The 21786-nt window shown below is 42.2% G+C and overlaps 1 protein-coding gene across 6 annotated transcripts in view; it reads right to left on the bottom strand.

Annotated features, from left to right (window-relative positions):
• Nucleotides 1–21786, bottom strand: part of LOC115123666 (band 4.1-like protein 5) — a 106350-nt gene that overhangs the window by 19188 nt on the left and 65376 nt on the right. For 3 of the 6 annotated variants that reach the window (XM_065019036.1, XM_065019038.1, XM_065019037.1), the window contains one exon: nucleotides 1641–4287. The exons of 1 other annotated variant lie outside the window; for it this stretch is intronic. In XM_065019036.1, the coding sequence (XP_064875108.1) occupies nucleotides 3943–4287 (345 nt within the window). In that variant the 3' untranslated portion in view covers nucleotides 1641–3942. Of the gene's footprint in view, nucleotides 1–1640; nucleotides 4288–21786 lie in introns of those variants that run through there. 2 more of the 6 variants (XM_065019030.1, XM_065019031.1) reach the window with 1 other exon arrangement.

Here is a 21786-nt window from a genome sequence, read left to right on the forward strand (position 1 = left end):
TCTGTAAAAGCATGTGAGTGTTTTTGGTGACAAGCCAAATTTCTTCAGCTTCCTGAGGTGAAGAGGCGCTGTTGCGCCTTCTTCACCACTCTGTCTGTGTGGTTAGATCATTTCAGTTTGTCCGTGATGTGTACGCCGAGGAACTTAAAACTTTCCACCTTCTCCACTACTGTCCCGTTGATGTGGATAGGGGTGTGCTCCCTCTACTGTTTCCTGAAGTCCACGATCATCTCCTTTGTTTGTTGACGTTGAGTGTGAGGTTATTATCCTGACACCACACTCCGAGGGCCCTCACCTCCTCCCTGTAGGCCGTCTCGTCATTGTTGTTGGTAATCAAGCCTACCACTGTCTGCAAACTTGATGATTGAGTTGGAGGCGTGCATGGCCACTCAGTCATGGGTGAACAGGGAGTACAGGAGAGGGCTGAGAACACACCCTTGTGGGGCCCCAGTGTTGTGGATCAGCGGGGTGGAGATGTTGTTTCCTACCCTCACCATCTGGGGGCGGCCCGTCAGGAAGTCCAGGACCCAGTTGCTAAAGGGCGGGGTTGAGACCCAGTAATGACGAGTTTGGAGGGTACTATGGTGTTAAATGCTGAGCTGTAGTCGATGAACAGCATTCTTGCATAGGTATTCCTCATGTCAAGATAGGGCAATGTGCAGTGTGATTGCGATTGCGTCGTCTATGGACCTATTGGGGCGGTAAGCAACTTGGAGTTGGTCTAGGGTGTCAGGTAGGGTGGAGGTGATATGATCCTCGACTAATCTCTCAAAGCACTTCATGATGACAGAGGTGAGTGCCACGGGTGGTAGTTGTTTAGCTCAGTTACCTTAGCTTTCTCGGGAACTGGAACAATGGTGGCCCTCTTGAAGCATGTGGGAACAGCAGACTGAGATAAGGATTGATTGAATATGTCCGTAAACACACCAGCCAGCTGTTCTGCGCATGCTCTGAGGTTGCGGCTAGGGATGCCGTCTGGGCCGGCAGCCTTGTGAGGGTTAACACATTTAAATGCTTTACTCATGTTGGCTGCGGTGAAGGAGAGCCCGCAGGTTTTGGTAGCGGGCTGTGTCGTTGGCACTGTATTGTCCACAAAGCGAGCAAAGAAGTTGTTTAGTTTGTCTGGGAGCAGGACATCATGGTCCGCGACAGGGCTGGTTTTCTTTTTGTAGCCCATGATTGACTGTAGACCCTGCCACATACCTCTCGTGTCTGAGATGTTGAATTGCGACTCTACTTTGTCTCTATACTGATGCTTAGCTTGTTTGATTGCCTTGCAGAGGGAATAGCTATACTGCTTGTATTCGGTCATGTTTCCGGTCACCTTGCCCTGATTAAAAGCAGTGGTTTGCGCTTTCAGTTTTGCACGAATGCTGCCATCAATCCACGGTTTGGGGCATCCGATTGTTTGGGGCATCCGGAAAAAAGCTTGTCCGGAGAAGACAAGGTGAGCGCTACCATCAGTCCTGTGTCATGCCAACAGTAAAGCATCCTGAGACCATTCATGTGTGGGGTTGCTTCTCAGCCAAGGGAGTGGGCTCACTCACAAATTTTGCCTAAGAACACAGCACTGAATAAAGAATGGTACCAACACATCCTACGAGAGCAACTTCTCCCAACGATCCAGGAACAGTTTGGTGACGAACAATGCCTTTTCCAGCATGAAGGAGCACCTTGCCATAAGGCAAAAGTGATAACTAAGTGGCTCAGGGAACAAAACATTGATTTTTTGGGTCCATGGCCAGGAAACTCCCCAGACCTTAATCCTATTGAGAACTTGTGGTCAATCCTCAATAGGCGGGTGGACAAATAAAACCCACAAATTCTGACAAACTCCAAGCATTGATTATGCAAGAATGGGCTGCCATCAGTCAGGATGTGGCTCAGAAGTAAATTGACAGCATGCCAGAGCAGATTTCAGAGATCTTGAAAAAAAGGGTCAACACTGAAAATATTGACTCTTGCATCAACTTCATGTAATTGTCAATAAAAGCCTTTGACATTTATGAAATGCTTGTAATTATACTTCAGTATTCCATAGTAACATCTGACAAAAATATCTAAAGACACTGAAGGTGTCAAACCCGGAAGCCAGCCACACCAATGTGTCGGAGGAAACACCGTGCACCTGGCAACCTTGGTTAGTGCGCACTGCGCCCGGGCCGCCACAGGAGTCTCTGGTGCGCTGGTGTCTTGCTAATTGCCTATAATTTCCACCTGTTGTCTATTCCATTTGCACAACAGCATGTGAAATTGATTGTCAATCAGTGTTGCTTCCTAAGTGGACAGTTTGATTTCACAGAAGTGTGATTGACTTGGAGTTACATTGTGTTGTTTAAGTGTTCCCTTTATTTTTTTTGAGCAGTGTATATTCAAAAAATGATTTGATGAAACATTGAATTTGGCCTTACTGCTTTAGCCCATAGAAGCGTGTTTAATAACAGATTCATACACGGAAAAACAGATACTTCCTTTTGATAGTAAATAAAAGTATGTTTTGAAGTGTCTTTGAATTACCCATCTACCTTTTACGTGGAAATGCCTTATTCATTTCCATTCATTTCTCAGCCCAAGTACCTTCATACAAGTCTCGTGGCACTTGTGGGGTTGTAGAACAAAACGGTGATCTCCTTACTGTTGGTGAGACTCCCCTTCTCCCAGTTCCATAGAGGGGTGTAGAGTGCCGTTCAAAATGAGAAGACCAATTTTGGGAACGTCTCCTGGTCTGACAAACACCGCTGTAGCTCGGCCACCTTACACCACAGATGATGCAGAAGGCAGAGAAATAAAATTTTGTTGTTTAAAATATATATTTGTTTTATGCCCAGCTCATGAGACCCCTTGATGATGTGAGGCAATTGCTTCTTCAGCCTAATGATACGTCTGCCATTGCAAGCAATGATCAACAACCAATGTGACAGAGCTTGAAGAATTTTGAAAAGAATACTGAGCAAATACTGTAAAATCCAGGTGTGCAAAGCTCTTAGAGACTTACCCAGAAAGACTCACAGCTGTAATCACTCTTAGAGATGTACCCAGAAAGAATCACAGCTGTAATCACTCTTAGAGATGTACCCAGAAAGACTCACAGCTGTAATCACTCTTAGAGACTTACCCAAAAAGACTCACAGCTGTAATCACTCTTAGAGACTTACCCAAAAAGACTCACAGCTGTAATCACTCTTAGAGATGTACCCAGAAAGACTCACAGCTGTGGTCACTGCCAAAGGGGATTCTGACATGTATTGATTCAGGGGTGTGAATACTTATGTAAATTAGATATTTCTGTATTTCATTTTCAATCAATTTGTAAAGATTTCTAAAAACATGTTTTCACTTTGTCATTATGGGGTAGTGTGTGTAGATTGGTGAAATACAAAAAATCAATTGAATCCATTTTGAATTCAGGCTGTAACAACAAAATGTGGAATAAGTCAAGGGGTATGAATACTTTCTGAAGGCTCTGTATACCCTGTGTGTTATGGTAATTGTTGTGGCACTGATCTGTCACCTCTGTGTGTTGCTGGTGATAGATCACTCACACCCATTACACCTTCCACATCCCCATTAGGTCCTGCAGCTGCCAGCCAGCGGTAAAACACAGACAGCCTGCCCTGCTCTCTCTCTCTCTCCATTTGTTGCTAATAATTTGTTGGGGGATGGACGATGGACACACGAATACCTACACATGCAACCCAAACACAGCCTCTACAAAGCCTCTGTGTCTATCTCAGAGAGCTGAGCAGAAAGCCAATACTGTTGGGACTCCTGCAGCATTTGACTTCATCTGTATAGAGGTGATTAAACTCATTACTCATACAGCAGCAGCCCAATTTAATGGTTCCAGCACAGCAGTGGTAGATGTTTGACTGAACAATAATAGCCCAAAGCCACTCACTTTCTGGTGTACACAATAGATTCATAGTAAAAAGAAAATAGCTGTCAGAGTTTTTTTTGCTTGCTTGCTGGCTGGCTGGCTGGCTTGCTGGCTTGCTTGCGGGCTGGCTTGCTGGCTGGCTTGCTTGCGGGCTGGCTTGCTTGCGGGCTGGATTGCTGGCTGGCTTGCTTGCGGGCTGGCTTGCTTGCGGGCTGGATTGCTGGCTGGCTTGCTTGCGGGCTGGATTGCTGGCTGGCTTGCTTGCTTGCTTGCTGGCTGGCTTGCGGGCTGGCTGGCTTGCTTGCGGGCTGGCTGGCTTGCTTGCGGGCTGGCTGGCTGGCTTGCTTGCTTGCGGGCTGGCTTGCTTGCTTGCTTGCGGGCTGGCTTGCTGGCAAAGGTAGTTCCCACCACTGGATGAGAGACACCTCACGGCACAGACACAACAGAGAGAGACAGAGGAGAAACAGAGTGGGATGGAGGTGGATGAATACAATTCCACAATGTATCAGAGTTGTTTTGGGAGAGGAAAGGAAAGGGGTGGTGATGTCATGATTAGCGCAGAGCGGAGTAAGCCTGTTCCTGCCCCCGGCCCCTAGCTGTCAGGAGCCCTGTCTGTCTGTTTTCCTCTGTGGAGACCTCTTGATATGATACGAGCTGTCAACAGAAACTCCAACAACATTCACACAGACGCATATATTCATAAGCTTTGGAGTCCTGAGAAAAATGAGGCTTTCATTTTCAGCTAATTTCTATTCCCTTAGTCTTGCGTTGCCATAACTCAAAAATCATGTCGTTGTCGCACCTCCGGGGGAGGTCTGGATAATTTTGTTTTGGAAAAACGGTTTGAGTGGTCCGCTGGCTCCCAGCAGCAAGATTTGGATTGGATGTTAGATTTCAAGGACCTTGCCCCACACGCCCGTAGATGGGCTGCTGAGTGTTATGTGCATCACTGTGTTCCGTGCAGGTTGTTGTTGTAGCATATGCTAGTATCAGGTGCTAGTTTTCAAGTTATTAAAGTGTGGCCGACAGTCTTTCATAGTTATTGAATTTGAAAGTGGATTATGCTGGTAAATTCAAACACATTCTACACATTATAAACCGTTCTGGTGACAAACACTTGTCCTTGTCCACATGGCTGCTGGCTGCACTTTGCTACCACCACAAATATTGTGAAGATTGCCCTTTATTTTGTTTATGTAAGGACACCAAAAAATGGAGACAGTAGGAGAACCTATTCAAGTAAGTAAATAGATTTTTTTTATATAAAAAAAACCCGATGTATTATAAGCTAGCTACAGGAGGCCACTTTGTAGGCTAGGCAATATACTTAATTAATTAGATGAATTAGAATGTATGTTTTGGTGCGATATTCCACATGCCTGTATAGGCCGCTTGTTCTCATGTTGTTTTTTTGGTTCCTCCGCTACTGTGCTTTGTGCAATGACTGTCGGCTGTGTGAAACTTACACATACACCAAGCCCCTACCACAGATCACCTCTTCCTGTCTGACGAGCGGTTTCAACTTGTTTCTTCCTCTGACAGAATCGGTCATATGGACACAAAAACAAAACATCAAAAACATTATTTTACTGCAATAGAGTAGACGTTAACAAAAGTGCACAAAGCTGTCATCAAGGCAAAGGGTGGGTACTTTGAAGAATCTCAAATATATTTTGATTTGTTTAACACTTCTTTGGTTACTACATGATTCCACGTGTTATTTCATAGTTTTGATGTCTTCACTATTATTCTACAATGTAGAAAATAGTTTTAAAAAAGAAACCCTGGAATGAGTAGGTGGGTCCAAACTTTTGACTGGTGCTGTATATTGTGAATCGGCCATAAATTTGAAAAAAATCTAGATATGATTTTTAGGCCCTATTGCCCAGCTCTACTGTAGGCTAACTCAACTGAGCTAACTTTACACACTGTTTAGCTAAGTTAATTAAATGTCATCAGCTAACTAACTTTCTATTAGCTAGCTATCTTGATGTAATCATTGTGAATTAAAATCCAAATGCATTTGTAGATGACAGCCATGGAAGAGGGTGAAATTGTGACTCCCGCTCTCGGTAAATAGAGAGTGTAGGCTACTGGATAGGGCAGGTCATTTTGTGGGAGGACACTATGAAAACATTCTCCAGTTCCAGTCCCTAAAGGGGAAAATGTTGAGGAGATTATAGCAAGATAATATTCAGTGCTGTCTAATTTGAGTATAATGAATCCTGTTTTTGTTTTTTTAATGTTTTCTGTCCTCAGCTGTGGAAAGCTGTGAAAGCCTGTTTGCAGATGAAGAGAGGTCCCAATGAACGTCCCAACAGACGAAGGTTATCTCCTATATGCCATTGGTTATATATGTAGGCCTATACAAAAATACAGGTAAACATCACACATACAATGTATAAAATGCTTAATTCCCTCATTAAAATGCAAATCAATATAACATTTTTGACATGCGTTTTTCTGGATGTTTTTGTTGTTATTCTGTCTCTCACTGTTCAAATAAATCTACCATTAAAATTATAGACTGATCATGTCTTTGTCAGTGGGCAAACGTACAAAATCAGCAGGGGATCAAATACTTTTTCCCCCTCACTGTATCATAATGAACGATATGAGCTAAATGCCTGCGATAAGTGATCTGTATGGTCGATGTCACAAATGTTCGGTTTAATCGTCCTAACTTTAGGCTACACATCAATCCCACCAGGGTAAAGTACAGTTACTGGAGAGGAGAACAGCCAGAGGTGCAGACAAGAGATACAGTATATACACTGAGTATACAAAACATTAAGGACAGGTTTTTAGAAATGTTAGCAAATGTGTATATATATATATATATATATATATATATATATATATATATATAAATAAATAAAAACTGAAATAATACATATGTATTCAGAACCTTTACTCAGTACTTTGTAGAAGCACCTTAGGCAATGATTACAGTCTCGAGTCTTGTCAACAAGCTTGGCACACCTGTATTTGGGGAGTTTCTCCCATTCTTCTCTGCAGATCCTCTCAAGCTTTGTCAGGTTGGATGGGGAGCGTCGCTGCACAGCTATTTTCAAGTCTCTCCTGAGATGTTCTAATCAGGTTAAAGTCCAGGCTCTGGCTGGGCCACTCAAGGACATTCAGGAGACTTGTCCCAAAGACACTCCTGCATTGTCTTGGCTGTGTGCTTAGAGTCGTTGTCCTGTTGGAAGATGAACCTTAGCCCAAGTCTGAGGTCCTGAGCGCTCTGGGGCAGGTTTTCATCAAGGATCTCACTGTACTTTGCTTCACCGTAGGGATGATGCCAGGTTTCCTACAGACTTGATGCTTGGCATTCAGGCCAAAGAGTACGATCTTGGTTTCATCAGACCAGAGAATCTTGTTTCTCATGGTCTGAGTCTTTCGGTGCCTTTTAGCAAACTCCAAGTGGGCGGTCGAGTGCCTCTTACTGAGGAGTGGATTCCATCTGGCCACTCTACCATTAAGGCCTGATCGGTGGAGTGCTGCAGAGATGGTTATTCCTTCTGGAAGGTTCTCCCAGCTCCACAGAGGAACTCTGGAGCTCTGTCAGAGTGAGCATCAGGTTTTTGGTCACCTCACTGACCAGGGCCCTTCTCCCCAGATTGCTCAGTTTGACTGGGCTAGGAAGAGTCTTGGTGGTTCCAAACTTCTTCCATTTAAGAATGATGGAGGCCACTGTGTTCTTGGGGACCTTCAATGCTGCAGAAATGTTTTGTTACCCTTCCCCAGATCTGTGCCTCTTCACAATCCTGTCTCGTAGATCTATGGACAATTCCTATGACCTACATGGCTTGGTTTTTGCTCTGACATCCACTGCCAATTGTGGGACCTTATATAGACAGGTGTGTGCCTTTCCAAATCATGTCCAATCAATTGAATTTACCACAGGTGGACTCCAATCAAGTTTTAGAAACATCTCAAAGATGATCAATGGAAACAGGATGCACACATTTTCAAGTCTCACAGCAAAGGGACTGAATACTTAAGTAAATAAGATATTTTAGCTTTTATATTTAATACATTTGCTAAAATCTGTTTTCACCTTGTCAATCCATAAGGATTGGAAAAGTGGAAGGGGTCTGAATACTTTCTAAATGCCCTGTATTTATCCATCTACACAAAATACCCCATAATGAAAAAGTGAAAACATGTTTTTATACTTTTTTTTAGCAAATGTATTGAAAATGAAATGACAGAAATGTCTCATTTACATAAGTATTCACACCTTTAAGTCAATACATGTTAGAAACACCTTTGGCAGCGACTAAAGCTGTGAGTCTTTCTGGGTAAGTCTAACAGCTTTGGCACCTTTGTACATCTGGATTGTACAATATTTGCACATTCTTTTAAAAATTCTTCTAGCTCTGTCAAGTTGGTTGTTGACCATTGCTAGACAGCCATGTTCAAGTCTTGCCATAGATTTTCAAGTCGATTTTAAGTCAAAACTGTAACTAGGCCACTCAGGAACATTCAATGTTGTCTTGGTAAGCAACTCCAGTACATATTTGGCCTTGTGTTTTAGGTTATTGATGAATTTGTCTCCCAGTGTCGGTTGTAAAGCAGACTGAACCAAGATTTCCTCTAAGATTTTAGCTCTATTACGTTTATTTTTATCCTAAAAAAACTGCCTTGCCAATGACAAGCAAACCCATAACATGATGCAGTCACAGTCATGCTTGAAAATATGGAGTGGTACTCAGGGATGTGTTGTATTGGACTTGTACCAACATAATGCTTTGTATTCACGACATAAAATGCATTTCTTTGCAGTTTTAACTTTAGTGCCTTTTTGGATGCATGTTTTGAAATATGTTTATTCTGTACAGGCTCCCTTCTTTTCAATCTGTCATTTAGGTTAGTATTGTAGAGAAACTTCAATGTTGTTGATCCATCAATGTTTTCTTATCACAGTGACTGGGTAACTCTGACTGTTTTAAAGTCACTATTGGCTTCATGGTGAAATCCCTGAGCGGTTTCCTCCCTCTCCGGCAACTCAGTTAGGAAGGATTCCTGTATCTTTGTAGTGACTGGGTTTATTGATACACCATGCAAAGTGCAATTAATAACATTTACCCATCTACCAATAGGTGCCCTTCTTTGTGAGGTATTGGAAAACCTCCCTGGTCTTTGTGGTTGAATCTGTGTTTGAAATTCACTGCCTGATTGACGGGCCTTATTATTATTGTATGTGTGAGGTACAGAAATTAGGTAGTCATTCAGAAATCATGTTAAACACTATTATTGCACACAGAGTGAGTCCATGCACCTTACTATGTGACTTGTAAATTAAGCACATTTTTACTTATTTAATCTTGCCTTAACAAAAGGTGTTGAAGAATTATTGACTCAAGACAATTCAGCTTTTTATTTTTAATTCATTTGTAAACATTTCCAAATCATATAATTCCATTTTAAATTCAGGTTGTAACACAACAAAATGTGGATAAAGTCAAGGGGTGTTAATGCTTTTCTGAAAGCACTGTATGCTAAGATATGCTATGTAGAAAAAAAAAATCTATTTTTTACATACAATTAGGTCTAATGATTATGGCTTTAGAATGAAGGAAAAAGCTGTTTCATGTGTTTGAAAAATTCAAAATTTTCAGACTTAAGCCCCGCTCCAGACTAACCGTCTACAACAACACGTACTTTGTGCCCCCTCAGATTTTTGGGGTGCATGACACCCCTGCACCAGAGAGTGTGATAAGGGGAGCAGCAGTAGTCAGAGGGTGCCTACTAAATGGTACCCTATTCCCTACATTGTGGGGCTCTGGTCAAAGTAGTGCACTATGTAGAGAATATGGTGCCATTTGGGACACAGACCAGGCTTCACCTTGGACCCACCCGGGAGAAGTAGCTTTTGTAGCACAATGACGATGAGTAATGGATTGGGTCCCATGGTTGGGCACATTCAGCTCTAAGCACGCACACACACAGCTCGCTGATCAAGAGAGAGAAAGTTCAACTCTGTGACAAACAGAGAGAGAGACAGAGAGAGAGACAGAGAGAGAGAGACAGACAGAGAGAGACAGAGACAGACAGACAGAGAGAGAGAGTGAGAGAGTTAAACTGACAAACAGAGAGAGAGAGACAGAGAGAGAGACAGAGAGAGAGTAATAGAGAGAGAGAAAGTTAAACTGACAGAGAGAGAGAGAGAAATAGAGTTAAAGAGAGACAGAGACAGAGAGAGAGAGTAAGAGAGAGAGAGAGAGTTGAACTGACAGAGAGAGAGAGAAATAGAGAGAGAGAGAGAGAGAGAGCGAGAGAGAGAGAGAGAAAGAGACAGAGAGACAGAGTTAAACTGACAAACAGAGAGAGAAAGAGGCAGAGAGAGAGAGAGAGGGAAGAGTTGATGAATCCTGCCTCTCCTTATTTTCTGTCCTCAATAAATTAACAGTGTGCTGCAGCAGCGCTGGTCTGGAGACTGGCTGGGTGAGACCAGATCTGCATAATGAATAATTAGCTAATGCAGGGAGCTGCCAGCCAGGAGCCAGCCCACTGAACTAAGCCTGTCTGTGTCCTAAATGGCACCCTATTTCCTATAGTGCACAGCTTTTGACAAGGGCCCATAAGGGTAAAAGGTAGAGCACTATGTAGAGAAAAGGGTCCTATTTAAGACTCAGCCTACGTCTCCCTCACTACCACCACCTATTGACACTGCGTAGTGAAGCATCAAATATTCACCAGCGGCTAAGCTTACACCTGTCCCTTAATGCAGCTAAAGGAGTCACAGCCCCATCCTGCATCTTTCAGGAGGTCCAATGAGCCTATAAATGCAGGTCACCGCTATAAGCACATAACCTATGGCAGTAACAAATGTACTCTATTTGCATATGGCTTTCTCATTCTGTGGTATTTTACCGGCATAAACTGCTGTTCACTTAAATGTTAACTCGTTAACTCTGTGAGAATATTACAAAGACAGTCATGATCATGACCTTCATGTGCCAAGGGACTCAACATTACATAAATTATGATAATATAGGTCAAAAACAGACCTGTTTTTCTGGTAAAAGCAAAAAAAGCTACACATTGACAAAAATATGGGTAAAACTTCACTTGACACCCAGCGTCATAACCTGTCATAATATGACCATAAGACTGTCATAATATGACCATAAGACTGTCATAATATGATCATAACCTGTCATAATATGACCATAACACTGTCATAATATGATCATAACCTGTCATATGACCATAAGACTGTCATAATATGATCATAACCTGTCATATGACCATAAGACTGTCATAATATGACCATAACCTGTCATAATATGACCATAAGACTGTCATAATATGACCATAAGACTGTCATAATATGATCATAACCTGTCATATGATCATAACACTGTCATAATATGATCATAACCTGTCATAATATGACCATAACACTGTCATAATATGATCATAACCTGTCATAATATGATCATAACCTGTCATAATATGATCATAACCTGTCATAATATGATCATAACCTGTCATATGACCATAACACTGTCATAATATGATCATAACCTGTCATAATATGACCATAACCTGTCATAATATGACCATAACACTGTCATAATATGACCATAAGACTGTCATAATATGATCATAACCTGTCATAATATGATCATAACCTGTCATATGACCATAAGACTGTCATAATATGACCATAACACTGTCATATGATCATAACCTGTCATAATATGATCATAACCTGTCATAATATGATCATAACCTGTCATAATATGACCATAACACTGTCATAATATGATCATAACCTGTCATAATATGACCATAACCTGTCATAATATGACCATAAGACTGTCATAATATGATCATAACCTGTCATATGACCATAAGACTGTCATAATATGACCATAACACTGTCATATGATATGACCTGTCATAATATGATCATAACCTGTCATAATATGACCATAACCTGTCATAATATGACCATAACCTGTCATATGACCATAAGACTGCCATAATATGATCATAACCTGTCATAATATAACACTGTCATAATATGATCATAACCTGTCATAATATGATCATAACACTGTCATAATATAACACTGTCATAATATGATCATAACCTGTCATAATATGATCATAACCTGTCATAATATAACACTGTCATAATATAACACTGTCATAATATAACACTGTCATAATATGATCATAACCTGTCATAATATGATCATAACCTGTCATCATATGATCATAACCTGTCATAATATGACCATAACACTGTCATATGACCATAACCTGTCATAATATGACCATAACCTGTCATAATATGACCATAAGACTGTCATAATATGACCATAAGACTGTCATAATATGATCATAACCTGTCATATGATCATAAGACTGTCATAATATGATCATAACCTGTCATAATATGACCATAACACTGTCATAATATGATCATAACCTGTCATAATATGACCATAACACTGTCATAATATGATCATAACCTGTCATAATATGACCATAACACTGTCATAATATAACACTGTCATAATATAACACTGTCATAATATGATCATAACACTGTCATAATATAACACTGTCATGACCCATATATTTACACGTCGTGACATATACTGCATTATTTTATGGCTGGTTATGACACCTACATAAGTGTCAAAACCCACATTTATTCAAATGTTCTTTCTCCCTGTCAAGAAGTTCCCTTTTCGTTTGAAAGTTTGTTTCTTAAATCCTTTGCTGTTGTTGTAATGAATTATTTACAGTCTTTTTCATCATATTTTACAATGACTTGAATGAAAATACACTTTATGACTCTGTCAAGAAGCATGATGACCAATGTTCCCTCTAAGCTGCAGAAGAAATACCGGCCGGCGCAGAGAAGCACGAGATTGAACTTCACTCAACTTTCTGGAGGTCCTTAGTTATTAACCCTCCTGTTGTGTTCCTTTCATGTTCAATTCATTGTGTTCCCGGGCAAAAATGACCACCCCATTATAGCTGATTATAAATCCATAATAATACATATATTATCGCCTAATGTTGTGTTAGATCTTTTTATCAACTTAAGTTCTTGTGAACATTACAAGTTTTGACCTTATATTTTCTATTTATGGCCTATAGGCCTCATTGACCTGAGCTCAAACGACTCATTTTTAAGTAAAAACTTTGCCATGACAAGTCATTTTTCCAACAATTGTTTACCGACAGATTATTTAACTTATAATTCACTGTATCACAATTCTAGTGGGTCAGAAGTTTACATACACTAAGTTGACTTTGCCTTTAAACAGCTTGGAAAATTCTAGAAAATTATGTCATGGCTTTAGAAGCTTCTGATAGGCTGATTGACATCATTTGAGTCAGTTAATGCGAGTGTAGCGAAATGCTTGTGCTTCTAGTTCCGACAATGCAGTGATAACCGACAAGTAATCTAACTAACAATTCTAAAACGACTGTCTTATACACAGTGTAAGGGGATAAAGAATATGTACATAAGGATATATGAATGAGTGATGGTACAGAGCAGCATACAGTAGATGGTATCGAGTACAGTATATACATATGAGATGAGTATGTAGACAAAGTAAACAAAGTGGCATAGTTAAAGTGGCTAGTGATACATGTATTACATAAGGATGCAGTCGATGATGTAGAGTACAGTATATACGTATGCATATGAGATTAATAATGTAGGGTAAGTAGCATTATATAAGGTAGCATTGTTTAAAGTGGCTAGTGATATATTTACATCATTTCCCATCAATTCCCATTATTAAAGTGGCTGGAGTTGGGTCAGTGTCAATGACAGTGTGTTGGCAGCAGCCACTCAATGTTAGTGGTGGCTGTTTAACAGTCTGATGGCCTTGAGATAGTAGCTGTTTTTCAGTCTCTCGGTCCCAGCTTTGATGCACCTGTACTGACCTCACCTTCTGGATGATAGCGGGGTGAACAGGCAGTGGTTCGGGTGGTTGATGTCCTTGATGATCTTTATGGCCTTCCTGTAACATCGGGTGGTGTAGGTGTCCTGGAGGGCAGGTAGTTTGCCCCGGTGATGCGTTGTGCAGACCTCACTACCCTCTGGAGAGCCTTACGGTTGAGGGCGGAGCAGTTGCCGTACCAGGCGGTGATACAGCCCGCCAGGATGCTCTCGATAGTGCATCTGTAGAAGTTTGTGAGTGCTTTTGGTGACAAGCCGAATTTCTTCAGCCTCCTGAGGTTGAAGAGGCGCTGCTGCGCCTTCTTCACGATGCTGTCAGTGTGAGTGGACCAATTCAGTTTGTCTGTGATGTGTATGCCGAGGAACTTAAAACTTGCTACCCTCTCCACTACTGTTCCATCGATGTGGATAGGGGGGTGTTCCCTCTGCTGTTTCCTGAAGTCCACAATCATCTCCTTAGTTTTGTTGACGTTGAGTGTGAGGTTATTTTCCTGACACCACACTCCGAGGGCCCTCACCTCCTCCCTGTAGGCCGTCTTGTCGTTGTTGGTAATCAAGCCTACCACTGTTGTGTCGTCCGCAAACTTGATGATTGAGTTGGAGGCGTGCATGGCCACGCAGTCGTGGGTGAACAGGGAGTACAGGAGAGGGCTCAGAACGCACCCTTGTGGGGCCCCCGTGTTGAGGATCAGCGGGGAGGAGATGTTGTTGCCTACCCTCACCACCTGGGGGCGGCCCGTTAGGAAGTCCAGTACCCAGTTGCACAGGGCGGGGTCGAGACCCAGGGTCTCGAGCTTGATGACGAGCTTGGAGGGTACTATGGTGTTGAATGCCGAGCTGTAGTCGATGAACAGCATTCTCACATAGGTATGGGACCATGGGACCACGCAGCCGTCATACCACTCAGGAAGGAGACATGTTCTGTCTCCTAGAGATGAACGTACTTTGGTGTGAAAAGTGCAAATCAATCCCAGAACAGCAGCAAAGGACCTTGTGAAGAGGCTGGAGGAAACGAGTCCTATATCGACATAACCTGAAAGGCCACTCAGCAAGGAAGAAGCCAATGCTCCAAAACCGCCATAAAAAAAGCCAGACTACGGTTTGCAACTGTACATGGGGACAAAGATCGTACTTTTTGGAGAAATGTCTTCTGGATTGACGAAACAAAAATAGAACTGTTCGGCCATAATGACCATTGTTATGTTTGGAGGAAAAAAGGGGGAGTTTTGCAGGCTGAAGAACACCATCCCAACCGTGAAGCACCGGGGGTGGCAGCATCATGTTGTGGGGGTGCTTTGCTGCAGAAGGGACTGGTGCACTTCACAAAATAGATCTCATCATGAGGATGGAAAATGATGTGGATATATTGAAGCAACATCAAGACATCAATCAGGAAGTTAAAGCTTGGTCCCAAATGGGTCTTCCAAATGGACAATAACACAAAGTCAAGGTATTGGAGTGGCCATCACAAAGCCCTGACCTCAATCCTATAGAAAATGTGTGGGCAGAACTGAAGAAGCGTGTTCGAGCAAGGAGGCCTACAAACCTGACTCAGTTACTCCAGCTCTGTCAGGAGGAATGGGCCAATATTCACCCAACTTATTGTGGAAAGCTTGTGGAAGGCTACCTGAAATGTTTGACCCAACATTTTAAAAGGCAATGCTACCAAATAATAATTGAGTGTATGTAAACTTCTGACCCACTGGGAATGTGATGAAAGCAAGAAAAGCTGAAATAAATGACTCTACTATTATTCTGACATTTCACATTATTAAAACAAAGTGGTGATCCTATTTTTATTTTTATTTCACCTTTATTTAACCAGGTAGGCTAGTTGAGAACACCTTTATTTAACCAGGTAGGCTAGTTGAGAACAAGTTCTCATTTGCAACTGCGACCTGGCCAAGATAAAGCATAGCAGTGTGAACAGACAACACAGAGTTACACATGGAGTAAACAATTAACAAGTCAATAACACAGTAGAAAAAAAGGGGGAGTCTATATACAATGTGTGCAAAAGGCATGAGGAGGTAGGCGAATAATTACAATATTGCAGATTAACACTGGAGTGATAAATGATCAGATGGTCGTGTACAGGTAGAGATATTGGTGTGCAAAAGAGCAGAAAAGTAAATAAATAAAAACAGTATGGGGATGAGGTAGTTGAAAATGGTTGGGCTATTTACTAATAGACTATGTAGAGCTGCAGCGATCGGTTAGCTGCTCAGATAGCTGATGTTTGAAGTTGGTGAGGGAGATAAAAGTCTCCAACTTCAGCGATTTTTGCAATTCGTTCCAGTCACAGGCAGCAGAGTACTGGAACGAAAGGCGGCCAAATGAGGTGTTGGCTTTAGGGATGATCAGTGAGATACACCTGCTGGAGCGCGTGCTACGGATGGGTGTTGCCATCGTGACCGGTGAACTGAGATAAGGCGGAGCTTTACCTAGCATGGACTTGTAGATGACCTGGAGCCAGTGGGTCTGGCGACGAATATGTAGCGAGGGCCAGCCGACTAGAGCATACAAGTCGCAGTGGTGGGTGGTATAAGGTGACCTAAACACAGGGAATTTTTACTAGAATGAAAATGTCAGGAATTGTGAAAAACTGAATTTAAATGTATTTGGCTAAGGTGTATGTAAACTTCGGACTTCAACTGTAATATTGAAACCATGTTACGATTGTTTGTGAGAATGCCAACAGGTGTGGTTCCCGTGGGAGAAAGATTCTATTGGGGAAAGGTTCCTGTAGGGGTTGCCATGGAAGCCAAGAAGGGGAGTGAGGTGTGTGTGTGCTCAAACACAAATGCATGTGGGGGTCTGGGAGAGGAAGCATGTCCATCTGATGAATGGGCATGTGCCTGAACTAAAAACGTTATACACTAATTGTAGTCTCACCCATTATATTTCTAATGACCGGTCATTATTGACCGGGAACACCACAGGTATACAAAAGTTAAATAAAACACCCAACATTTTATGAAAATCATCCAAATATATTTTGTGTGTTCAGATGCCCTGCGTGGACAAAGTCAGAGAACCTTATGACAATCAGATTAAATTAGAGAAAACTTGTAAAATCGGTCCAATTCGACCGGAACACAGCAGGAGGGTTAACACTATCAAGTTTTCCCTTTAATGTGGGAATTGTGATTGAATAAATGCAATATTAGTCACCTTCAATGCAACATACCAAAACATAAACTGAGCAAGACTTAGTATGTAAAACTAACTATGCAAGAGATTTTGTTGTAGGCAGAACGCATCAGAGAAGGATTCTATTACATTAACAGACACGACTCAGGCCTGTACTCTACACAGACTGGTGACACCATAACATAACCAATCAGAGCTGCAGTAGGCCTATATGCAAATAGACCATTGCCATAATGGATCTGTGCCATTCACTTTGAACTGGACTGCGTTTACAGCATGAGCAGTTGAGAGTAGATGTGCTTGTTTTGAGATCAAAGTGAGAGTTGCATGTAGCCACGTGTGCACGTGTTCATATCCTTTACTAGTTAGTGAGTTATTAGCCCAGTTTTAGATAAGATGTAGTCAGCAATAGCGGAGGTAATAATGGTATGGGAATAATACATGTTTTTTTATTTTGTAAAATTGTTTCTTGAATCAAACAACATTTTCAGTGGATAAACAGGTTCATGTCAAGCCCTGCATGTTTTTTTTTCAAAAGTCTCAAGGAATGTAGGCCTACATTGAACACCACACATTGGCTGCTACTGTAGGCTGAATGATAGCGCAGCTATTTCCATGTTATGGGATGCATTTTCGCCATTGTTTTTGATGGTAGGCCACTCTGGTAGGTCTACATTATCATCATCCACAGCAGCCTAGTTGACCACTGTCTGAAACTGTAGATTAAAGCGGGTACAGCCTGCCATGGTTCACAGTAAACACATGCTGGAAGATGCACAGGATTTTCACAACGTTCAAGTTTGTGCTCAGCAGACCTGAAATTTGCTCAGTGACGAAAACAATTAGAGGGAACATTTATTATGACCACTTTGCTTGGACTAAGAAAACACCCTTTATAACACTGTCAAGAAGCATTATGACTATACTGTGGAACTTTAATTGAACTAAGAAAACACCCTTTATAACACTGTCAAGAAGCATTATGACTATACTGTGCAACTTTAATTGAACTAAGAAAACACCCTTTATAACACTGTCAAGAAGCATAACTATCAGAATTATGTAAGCCAGATAGAGCTGTCAAGTACACTCCATTATATCAGTCAAAAATAGTGTGTCTTGTCCTTCTGCTGAAATCCCAGTCATCAGCAACAGAGCATTGGTGTAGGTACATGTCTGACATCATAGGTGTGCGCAATTACAATGATAATTTAATATGGTTCATTTTAGAAAACATATATCATAATAATACTGTTGAGAAGTAGGCTATGTTGTAATGGAATGGTTTTCCTCATATGGTAGGTTTTGTGGATTTTGACACTTATGTAGGTGTCAATCATCCATAAAATAACGTAACATATGTCACAACAGGTCTAAATGCGTGCATTGTCAGCTGTTATGACATTCCATGACCATGTCATAACGCAAGGTGTCAAGTAAAGTGTTACTGAACTGTGTGTGAACGACAAAAAGAAATGTGATAAAGTAAAAGGCATGTAATTTAACTAACATTTTATTGTGCCAAGAACACAACCAGATGTTTTCATCTAATTGATAAGTGGCTAATCTGCCCTTGCCTTCCGTTCTGCTAGCTAACGTTCAATCACTGGAAAATAAATGGGACGAACTGAAAGCACTTATATCCTACCAACGGGACATTAAAAACTGTGATATCTTATGTTTCACCGAGTCGTGGCTGAATGACGACATGAATAACATACAGCTGGCGGGTTTTACACTGTATCGGCAGGATAGAACAGCAGCCTCCGGTAAGACATGGGGCAGGGGCCTATGCATATATGCAAACAACAGCTGGTGCACGATATCTAAAGAAGGCTCAAGGTTTTGCTCGCCTAAGGTAGAGTAGCTCATGATAAGCAGTAGTCCACACGATCTACCTATAGAGTTTATCTGTATTTTTTGTAGCTGTCTACATACCACCACAGACCGAGGCTGGCACTAAAAACACACTCAGTGAGCTGCATTCCGCCATAAGCAAACAGGAAAATGCTCATCCAGAGGCAGCGCTCCTAGTGGCCGGGGAATTTAATGCAGAGAATCTTAAATGAGTTTGACCTCATTTCTATCAGCATGTTAAATGTGTTCCTTGGCATCCACATCACCAATAAACTAACATGGTCCAAGCACACCAAGACAGCTGTGAAGAGGTCACAACAAAACCTATTCCCCCTCAGGAGACTGAAAAGATTTGGCATGAGTCCTCAAAAGGTTCTACAGCTGCACCGTCGAGAGCATCACTGCCTGGTATGGCAACTGCTCAGCCTCCAACCGCAAGGCACTACAGAGGGTAGTGCGTACGGCCCAGTACATCACCAGGGCCAAAGTTCCTGCCATCTTAGGACCTCTATACACCAGGCCATGTCAGAGGAAGGCTCTAAACATTGCAAAAGTCTCCAGCCACCGTAGTCATAGACTGTTCTCTCTGCTACCGCAAGGCAAGCAGTACCGGAGCGCCAAGTCTTGGTCCAAGAGGTTTATAAACAGCTTCTACCCCCAAGCCATAAGACTCCTGAACAGCTTATTAAATGGCTACCCAGACTACTTGCATTGCCCCCCACCTCCCAGCTACTCTCTGTTGTCATCTATGCATAGCCACTTTAATAACTCTACCTACATGTACATAAGTACCTCGACACCGGTGCCCCCGCATATCCCACTCAGTGGGATTCAAATTTAAACGGATCGAATTGTAATTTTTTGTCAACAATCTAGTCAAAATATCCAAAGTGGTACAAAAAATTTGAACATGTTTTCATGGTTAATAAAAATTTGCTAACTTAAAATAGTAATTGCATAAGTATTCGGACCCTTTTTTCATGCAAGCCTAAATAGTAGTTCAGTAGTAAGATAAGTCGCTCTGGATAAGAGCGTCTGCTAAATGACTTAAATTTAAATGTAAATGTAGTAAAATTTGGCTTAACAAGTCACATAAGTTACATAGACTCTCTGTGTGTGAAATAATACACTGCTCAAAAAAATAAAGGGAACACTAAAATAACATCCTAGATCTGAATGAATGAAATATTCTTATTAAATACTTTTTTCTTTACATAGTTGAATGTGCGGACAACAAAATCACACAAAAATGATCAATGGAAATCAAATTTATCAACCCATGGAGGTCTGGATTTGGAGTCACAGTCAAAATTAAAGTGGAAAACCACACTACAGGCTGATCCAACTTTGATGTAATGTCCTTAAAACAAGTCAAAATGAGGCTCAGTAGTGTGTGTGGCCTCTACGTGCCTGTATGACCTCCCTACAACGCCTGGGCATGCTCCTGATGATGTGGCGGATGGTCTCCTGAGGGATCTCCTCCCAGACCTGGACTAAAGCATCCGCCAACTCCTGGACGGTCTGTGGTGCAACGTGGCATTGGTGGATGGAGCGAGACATGATGTCCCAGATGTGCTCAATTGGATTCAGGTCTGGGGAACGGGCGGGCCAGTCCATAGCATCAATGCCTGCAGGAACTGCTGACACACTCCAGCCATATGAGGTCTAGCATTGTATTGCATTAGGAGGAACCCAGGGCCAACCGCACCAGCATATGGTTTCACAAGGGGTCTGAGGATCTCATCTCGGTACCTAATGGCAGTCAGGCTACCTCTGGCGAGCACATGGAGGGCTGTGCGGCCCCACAAAGAAATGCCACCCCACACCATGACTGACCCACCGCCAAACCGGTCATGCTGGAAGATGTTGCAGGCAGCAGAACGTTCTCCACGGCGTCTCCAGACTCTGTCACGTCTGTCACGTGCTCAGTGTGAACCTGCTTTCATCTGTGAAGAGCACAGGGCGCCAGTGGCGAATTTGCCAATCTTGGTGTTCTCTGGCAAATGCCAAACGTCCTGCACGGTGTTGGGCTGTAACCACAACCCCCACCTGTGGACGTCGGGCCCTCATACCACCCTCATGGAGTCTGTTTCTGACCGTTTGAGCAGACACATGCACATTTGTGGCCTGCTGGAGGTCATATTGCAGGGCTCTGGCAGTGCTCCTCCTTGCAAAGGCGGAGGTAACGGTCCTGCTGCTGGGTTGTTGCCCTCCTACGGCCTCCTCCACGTCTCCTGATGTACTGGCCTGTCTCCTGGTAGCGCCTCCATGCTCTAGACACTACGCTGACAGACACAGCAAACCTTCTTGCCATAGTTCGCATTGATGTGCAATCCTGGATGAGCTGCACTACCTGAGCCACTTGTGTGGGTTGTAGACTCCGTCTCATGCTACCACTAGAGTGAAAGCACCGCTAGCATTCAAAAGTGACCAAAATATCAGCCAGGAAGCATAGGAACTGAGAAGTGGCCTGGTCACCACCTGCAGAACCACTCCTTTATTGGGGGAGTCTTGCTAATTGCCTATAATGTCCACCTGTTGTCTATTCCATTTGCACAACAGCATGTGAAATTTATTGTCAATCAGTGTTGCTTCCTAAGTGGACAGTTTGATTTCACAGAAGTGTGATTGACTTGGAGTTACATTGTGTTGTTTAAGTGTTCCCTTTATTTTTTTGAGCAGTGTATATTTTTTATGACTGCCCTTCCCCTGTCCCCTATACATAGAACATCTATAAGGTCCCTCAATCAAGTATTGAATTTCAAGCACACATTCTACTACAAAGACCAAGGAGCTTTTCGAAAGCCTCATAAAGAAGGGCAGTGATTGGTAGATGCGTAACAATAAATCAGACACTGGATATCTCTCTAAGCATGGTCTTGTAAATAATTATGCTGTGGATTATGTATTAAATACCCCCTAGAGTAATGACCCGGGGGTGGTTTTCAACAGA

The sequence above is a fragment of the Oncorhynchus nerka genome, linkage group LG1, assembly GCF_034236695.1.
Source record: "Oncorhynchus nerka isolate Pitt River linkage group LG1, Oner_Uvic_2.0, whole genome shotgun sequence".
Lineage (NCBI taxonomy): Eukaryota > Metazoa > Chordata > Actinopteri > Salmoniformes > Salmonidae > Oncorhynchus > Oncorhynchus nerka.